The 8,327-nt window shown below is 48.0% G+C and overlaps 1 protein-coding gene across 1 annotated transcript; it reads left to right on the top strand.

The window, feature by feature from the left end:
* The first annotated feature begins 6,608 nt into the window (after nucleotides 1–6,608).
* LOC125922458 (tripartite motif-containing protein 75-like) lies at nucleotides 6,609–8,021 on the top strand. The gene has a single exon (XM_049630063.1). It carries the CDS (start codon nucleotides 6,609–6,611, stop codon nucleotides 8,019–8,021), a length of 1,413 nt encoding a protein of 470 aa, XP_049486020.1.
* The last annotated feature ends 306 nt before the right edge of the window (nucleotides 8,022–8,327 follow it).

The following is an 8,327-nucleotide window of genomic DNA, read 5'->3' as shown; positions in this document are numbered from 1 at the left end:
AGTTGGGGAGGGGCAGAGAGAGAGAGGGTGACACAGAATCCCAAGGAGGCTCCAGGCTCTGAGCTGTCAGCACAGAGCCTGAGGCAGGGTTTGAACTCACAAACTGGGAGTTCATGACCTGAGCCAAAGACAGGCTCTTAGCTGACCGAGTCACCCAGGTGCGCCTTTTTAAATTTATTCTTGAGAGACAGAGAGCAGACATGCATGTGTGTGCGTGGGGGAGGGGCAGACAGCGAGGGAAACAGAATCCCAAGCAGGATCCAAACAGTCTCCAAGCTTTCAGCACAGAGCCTTAGGTGGGGCTCTAACTCACAAACCGTGAGATCATGACCTGAGCTGAAATCAGGAATAAGATGCTTAACCGACTGAGCCCCCCAAGTGCCCCCTGTTATTATTTTTTAAGGTTTTATTTTTAAGCAATCTCTACACCGCATAGGGCTGGAACCCACAACTCTGAGATCAAGCGTCGCATGCTCCACTGACTGAGCCAGCCAGACACCCCTAAGCCTGTTAACTTGTTTTTACAGTACAAAATGTATAATATATTGGACTTTATTACCCAGAAATCCCCTGTGTTTGGTTGTCTATGATATACCAGTACTTACCAATAACAGCGTTTCATTTGAAGTGACTGATTTAATCATTTTTCCTGGTTTAACAGCAGAATATTATCTAACCACAAGCAGTGAATTCCTGCTGATTTATAATGTACAGAATACTGTGTTCGTGTGAATAAAACTATGTATTTTCCCTACAAAATCATTTTACAAGCACTTCCTATTAATTTCCCCTACTAACCCTTGGAACACTGACATGAGAGACCCATTAATATTGTAATGCCTGTGTGGGGTAGTGATGGAGTGAGTGCTAAGACTTTCAGAGAGGACCCAGGGTCTGGAGGCAAGAGACAGGGGCAGGGTGTAGGCTGTAATGTAACGTCGGTCTCACGCTCCTTGGGGAGGAAGTGTGCCAGGGGGCTGCACCCAAAGGCCTCTTCATCGCCCACGTGTGGGGATCAGGATACAGGGTGGCTGTGCTTTTGGGTTCTGAGTAGGACTTGCCTGGGCTGTAACCCCTCTCCATCTCTTAAACTCTCAGGTCCTCAGTTTCCCCATCTCTAAACTGGGGGCCATAACTGCTGTGAGGGTTGTGTGAGATGAAGAAGCATGGTTAGCCTGAGTGGAGGCACACGCCATTTAATTCGCGTCCCAGGCCACGCCTCTTCGAGCACCAGGAATTTCCAGAGCGGGTCCTTTCCCTGCCTCCGCCTCACGATCACCATGGGAGACCTCAATCGCTGTGTGGAGAAAGCCCCTAAGACTCCATCTACATTAGGTGAGGGTCCATGACCTTCAGGACGTACTCCCCCGGGAACCTGTGACTGACGTGGTGGGTAGAGGCTCTGGCCTCAGAACTCGGCGTGCGGCCCGCAAAAGGAGAGTTTGGTTGTTGACTTCAACAACCTGAGGAATTACAGACAGAGGGACTGATGGGCCTGGCTTTCTCACCGGGGCTCCAGCTAATGAAAAAGGCAGTTTTGGCACCACGAGCTTCCGGGGCACAGGCTCAGCCTCTGAGGGTTCTCAGGAGCTGCAGACCTGAGACCTGCTGCCTGCAGAAAGCTCCACAACCCCTCATCCTGCACAGCGCTTCACACTGTGAAGGGGCCTCCCCCTGGTCCTGGGGACCTGGCAAGGGAACGAACAGTCCTCATTTAAAGTTTCAGATTTCAGTTTCCTCATCAGCAAAAATGGGATTCAATGGCACTGAGAGGATCAAGGGAGGATTTCAAAGGTACACATGAGATTATGCATATTAACACAGTGCCGCCCATCCGGTCTGACCCAATCACAGGAGATCCCTTCCCCACCAAGCAGCTTTTCTGAATACCCTTATCCCCAGCCTGGCTCTGCCCCGCCCCCCGTGGGGGAGGAGCCACCAGTCCTTGGTGGGCCGAGTCCTAGTAGCTCCACCCTCCTCGTGGGGTATATATGCAGAGGTAACACTCGGATGGCACATTGGCTTCAGGCGTCCCTCAAGGAGACGTCTCTCGACAAGCCTTTACAAACCCTTTACAGACCTGTCCAGAGTCGCCTGCTCCAGGTAAGCGGGGAGTTGAGCCGATATGGGGGCATGGCGACGGGGCTGGAGAATGGTAAGAGCTGGAGTCCCCTGACCTCCTCTGTGCAAGGCCGGAAATCACACCTTGCAAGGGAACCTAATCTCGTTTGGCTTCTCTTAAAACACATCTCGTTTCTTAGGGTTTCCAGTTTTTCATTGAGCCTCATCCTACATCCCCTAAATGCTTGCTAACAATACAGATACTCGCTTCCTGTCCTGTCCTATCCCATCCTAGAGGTCAAAAAACAGAGACTAATATCTGTGTGTACAAAGTTCCCAGAGGTGCTGGTCTGAAGTCGCGTGTGGAATCCCTTCCAGGATCTCAGTGAGGGGTGGTTTGTGTGTAGGTGGGGAGTGGAGGGATGAGAGCTATGGGGCCAGGATCTCTGGTATTCAGGTCTTGTATAAACTTGATCTTCCTCAATCTAACCATTTGCTTGCTTACAGATGCTCAGAGAGTATAATCACTCTTGGGTGCCCGTTTGGAGGTTCTAGCAGGTGAGCGCAGCTACTGGTATACCCTTGACTGGAGAACGGTCCTCCTCTATTGGGGAAGGTCATCCTCTTAGACCGAGAGGGCAGCTTCAGGAGGGACACTCATGGAGTGGTGAAGGAGGAAGGGGACCCCCACCTAGCCAGCCCGATCAGCCAAATCAACCCCGGCGATCAATGGGGGTGATGAATGTTGCAGCCAGATCACCCTCATATCCAGAGTATAAGTACTCTTCCACTTCAAAGTCATTCAGTTTTTAAGGGAGACCCGGAACCCTGGCCAATTTTAGTCATTCAACAGCTTTAACCAAGGACTGAGGAGATACTTGGAGATACAGTCATGGTGGGGATAACATGGAGGTTATGGTTCTGTGGGGAATGCAGATCTCCAGAATCTGTTTAAATTTACAAGTCACATAGTTAAAGGGTAAATTCATGATGCTGTCTTTACTGTTCTATGACATTGTCTTAGGAGAGATGACCCATGAACAAGTCAGGAAGGTTGGATCACAAGAGGAAGTGACCAATGAATGGAGAGCTGGTGGCAGCACAGCCGACAATTAAGGGATCTGTGTGTACAAAGGTTCTGGGGCCACAAGGAATTCAACCTGCTAGAAAGGGGAGGGCAGGTGACAGCTACAGGAAGTTTGGTGCTAGGAGAAGCTGGAGCTGAGGGAGGAATGTGGCCCTCCAGGTGGCAGCAGCAGTCCTGTAGGACAAGGTATTGATTAGATCCGTGTGCGTGAAGAGCAGATGGGTGGAGGGTCTAGTGGGTGCTGATAGACTCAGCAGTCAGACATGAGTGTGGACATATCCAGAAGGATGAGGTGTAGCTTTGGTGTAGACGGTTAGTGGTGACAACAGAAGGCGTATTCTTTGATAATAGGCTCCTGAGTATGGAAAGATCAGAGTATTATTAATTACCATTGGGCACCCTTTTTTTTTTTTAATGTTTATTTATTTTGAGAGAGAGAGACAGAGAGTGTGAGCAGAGGAGGGATAGAGAGACACATAGAATCCAAAGCAGGCTCCAGGCTCTGAGCTGTCGGCACAGAGCCCAAAGTGGGGCTCAAATCCCCAAACCATTAGATCATGACATGAGCCAAAGTCAGACACTCAACTGATTGAGTCACCCAGGTGGCCCTGGGCACCTTCTATGTGCCAGGTCTGCTGCTAGGAATATTTTCTCCTTCTCCATAAATGCTCTCTGACTTGTCAAAGGTTACATGGTCTCGTGGCTCCACTACCCTCTATTTGCAATCTTTCAAATCTCTGCCAATCTCATGAGGCACAAAGAACAGTCTCTTGTTTTTTATGCTGATGTCTATGGATTGTTAAAATGATCTATTTTGATTTCATGAGTGGCCATTTGCACATATCTCCTTTACCTATTTTTATATGTAGATTATTCATTATGTTTGTTTGAATTACTTGATTTAAGAGCTATTTATATGTTTGAAAAATATTATTTTCTGATTTTCTTTTTTTTTATTAAAAAAAATTTTTTTTTAACGTTTATTTATTTTTGAGACAGAGAACATGAATGGGGGAGGGTCAGAGAGAGAGGGAGACACAGAATCTGAAACAGGCTCCAGGCTCTGAGCAGTCAGCACAGAGCCTGATGCGGGGCTCGAACCCACGGACCGCGAGATCATGACCTGAGCTGAGGTCGGATGCTTAACCGACTGAGCCACCCAGGCGTCCCTATTTTCTGATTTTCAACCATAGAAAGACATCCCCAGCCAAACAAATTGAAAATATGTTTCCATAATTTTCATTGTCTATGGTTTTATTATAATTTTTGCTTTCATTAGACATTCACACAGAAGACTGCATAAGCCTGTAACACCCACATTAAGGATTATTATCAGAACTCCCAGAAACATTTCTAATGTGCTTCCCAATTACTAACTTGTCCCCCCTGCCCAGTTATTTGCACTGTGCTGAGGGCTAACACCATGGAATCATTTTTCCTACACAGGGTCTGTATTATTTTGCACCTGGCTTTTTTTCACACAACATGTCTCTGATATTCATCCAATTTTCAGGGTGAAGAGTCATTACTGCCTTTCCATTGCTGATTAATGATCCATTTGTATGAATACACCACAATTCACTCATGCATTCTAAAGTCAGATTGGAATTATTTCAAGTTTGGACTTGCGAAAAATGTTGTCATGAACCTTCATGTATGTCTTTTGGTGCACATATTTTGAAGATCTTCTGGTTTGTATTTCTGATGGTTACACAGCCTGAGTAGAGTAACTGGGTCCTAAGATACATATATGTTCTAAGTTAGTTGATAATGCAAAAGTTTTATATTTTTTTCTTTTTTTAACGTTTTATTTTTTGAGAGAGAGAGAGCGTGCAAGCAGGGAAGGGGCAGAGAGAGAGGGGGACAGAGGATCTGTCAGCACAGAGCCCAATGTGGGGCTCAAACTCATGAACTGTGAGATCAGGACCTGAGCCAAAGTCCAATGCTCAACCAACTGCACCACCCAGGTGTCCCTGCAAAAGTTTTCTAAAGTGGTTGTACCAACTTACAGGCTCACAATTTGTGTATGAATGTTTTTATAATAGCACACATCACCAAGACTGTATACCTTAACACTTTGAAATTCATTTTGGGGTCCCTGGCGATCAAGAAAAGATTGTCTTAAACCTATCAGCACTGGACATGATTAAATCAATGGATGTTTTAAGGGGTATGCCATTCATGACTGTTTTAGTATATAACACTTCACTGATACCAATTTAAAGTTTAGAGTATTTGCCAGGACACATCCTCTATGGGGCGCCCTTAACTCCACATTTCCCCCGGAATCCTGAAGGTTGGCTTCAGCCTGTTAGCCTGCATTTCAATGTTTATTTATTTATTTACTTATTTATTTTGACAGAGAGATAGAGAGAGTAGGGGAGGGGCAGAGAGAGAGGGAGACACAGTCTGAAGCATAACCTGCATTCCAGAATCAGTAGCTGCTTCTAAGGAAAAAAATCCATGCCCTCTTCTGGGGATCTTGTTCCTACCAATCATCACTAGTTGGTAGTTCATCAGTGACTTTGGAGGGTCGTTGTGTATACATGTGTGTGTTTCTTAGTATTTTCTCACATTGATTTCCTGATCTCCAATTTCATTCTGTGCATTTTGTCAAAATCACAGCTTTCTGACTTGGCAGGGTCCTCAGAGTAAATCTAATCCAGTCCAAACCACTTATGTACACAGTTTGTTGTATCCTGCAACTGAGAAGCTTAAGTGAAAAGTAAGTTTTGACATACTATGAGCTCAGTGGTGTGGTTTAAGAAACATCTGTGGTTTAAACCAAAATATACCAGGTTCCTTTATTGTATCTTTGATGATATTGAAATGATTGAAATTGGGATATTTATCCTTATTTACTTGATTCTCTTAGAGATGAGCATGTTATGTACTTCCTCCAGATCCCCCAGATAATGAGTAAGGGGAAATCCCACCCTGGGTGGAGGCTCAATTTTCAAAGCTTTTAACTTTCTGCAGTCCCATGCAGCCCCTCTGTGGTTGATGTGGGTGTAGGTGGAATCCTGGGGGTGGAGAGAAGAATTGATGGCTGCCTCAATGTGGCAGTGGGCAAGGCCACCAAACAAATGGTAATTTTTGTTACATGAAACAATGTTTTCTCATCTCTAGGGACGAATCGGCACTTTAAAGTTGTGTCTGCCTTCTGCCCAAGAGAATTGCTGACCTTGGCTTCACATCCCCTGGGCTGCCGAGGACAGCTGGCTGCCCAGCTCATCTGTGATCACCTGCAGGTGGTGAACAGAGCTCTGGGCATCTACGACTGCACCTGAGGCCAGTGGCCTCCTAGGACAGCAAGGCTGCCCTCCTTTGACAAAAGGACATCCAGGACAGGAAAGGACAGTAAAATCTGAGGGTGTGTCTGCCTCTCACTGGAGGACTCCCGCAGGGCACCACCTCCAGAAGAGCCTCGTCGGTCCAGAAAGACGTTTATCTCGGCCCAATGGCAGCGTCGTCAGCCCTGGCAGGACTCCAGGCACAAGCCAACTGCCCCATCTGTCTGGACTACCTGAGAGACCCCGTCACCACCGAATGTGGGCACAACTTCTGTCGCTGCTGCATCCGGCAATCCTGGGCTGATCTCAGCGACAGCTTCCCTTGCCCCGTCTGCCGCCACCCAGGCCGAGAGAGGCACTTGAGGAGCAACGCCCAGCTGGGAAGGGTGATCGACGTCGCCAAGCTCCTCCACATCAGCAGGAGCAAGAGGGGGAGGCGGGACGAGAGGCATCTGTGCGAGAAGCACAACCGGGTCCTGACCCTCTTCTGTGAGGAGGACCTACAGGTGTTGTGTCCCGCGTGCGTGCGGCCCCCTGACCACCGGGGCCACCGGGTGAGGCCCGCGGAGGAGGCCGCCTCCCAGCACAGGCAAAGGCTCGGCAGTTACGTGGAGCCCCTGAAGAGGCAGCTGGCAGTTGTGCAGCAGCTGGTAGCCACCCAAGACAGGAGACTCTTAGAGCTGGGAGAGCAGGTGCAATGCCACAGACAGAAGTTAGCCTCTGAGTTTGAGCACCTGAACCGGTCTGTAGCCCGGCAGCAAGAGGCAGTTCTGTCGAGGCTGGCCGAAGAGGAGAAGGACATTCAGCAGAAACTCTGTGCAAACATAACGGCGTTTTCAGACCACGTTTCCACCCTCCGAGGTCTCCTGAAGGAGGTGGCCGAGAGGAGTGTGATGTCAGAGGTGAAACTGCTGACGGACCTCGGGGGTGTCCGTGCCCGGTGTGAGCACCAGGAGCCCCCAGCTCTCTACTCTTTCCAGTTAAGGAGAGAAGGCTGCAGTCTCCCCCCGCAGTACTTGGCTCTGCAGAAGATCATACAGAGGTTCCGACGAGAAGTTACCCTGGATCCTGAAACAGCACATCCTCATCTGCTTGTGTCTGAGGATAGGACGTCTGTGACATTCGTGAGGGAAAGGCCAAGCGTCCCTCAGCATCCAAAGAGACTTCTGACGGATCCCGTCGTCCTGGGTTCCGAGGGCTTCGACGGGGGCCGACACTACTGGGAGGTGCAGCTGGGTGACAAGAGCGAGTGGGCCGTGGGGGTCTGTGAGGACCCCCTCTCCTGGAAGGGACAGCGGCCCCTGTCAGGACAGAACAGACGCTGGACAGTTCAGCTGCAGGATGGTGCCTATGTGGCACAAGGGGCTGTTCCTGTCACTCTTGTGTTGAAGGAAAAGCCCAGAGGGGTGGGCGTTTATCTGGACTATGAGTTGGGGGAGATTTCCTTTTACAGTTTGAACGACAGGTCTCACATCCATTCGTTCACCGATGCGTTTTCTCAAGTACTAAAGCCTTACTTCTGTGTGGGGCGGGACCCTAAACCTCTTACCATCTGTGCGGTAAGGGATCTTGAAGGATGAATTAAGAGTGGGCTTCATTCTCTTTCTGTAATTTATGGACAGTACTTAGAATATTGGACAAGTATTAGTAAATCTGGTACCAACGTTTTTTTTTTAAATACTTTTATGACTTCAACACATTTTTTAATTTTGTTTTCTCTCTCTCTCTCTCTCTCTTTTTTTTTTCCACTTTGTTTCAATAGCAACAGAGATGTGGGAACTAACAGAGATGTGGAGATTAACTGTTTCTGGAATTCTAAGATCAGAGTGTATACATTGTAATTTTACAGCTCCAATAGATTTTTTGTATATGTATATTTACATATA

Source organism: Panthera uncia, chromosome B1, assembly GCF_023721935.1.
Source record: "Panthera uncia isolate 11264 chromosome B1, Puncia_PCG_1.0, whole genome shotgun sequence".
NCBI classification, from domain to species: Eukaryota; Metazoa; Chordata; class Mammalia; order Carnivora; family Felidae; genus Panthera; species Panthera uncia.
This window is presented reverse-complemented; position numbering and strand designations above follow the sequence as displayed.

Bases quoted from the DNA above. Each gene is read 5' to 3' on its own strand.
- LOC125922458 (XM_049630063.1), top strand. From the start codon at position 6,609: ATGGCAGCGTCGTCAGCCCTGGCAGGACTCCAGGCACAAGCCAACTGC.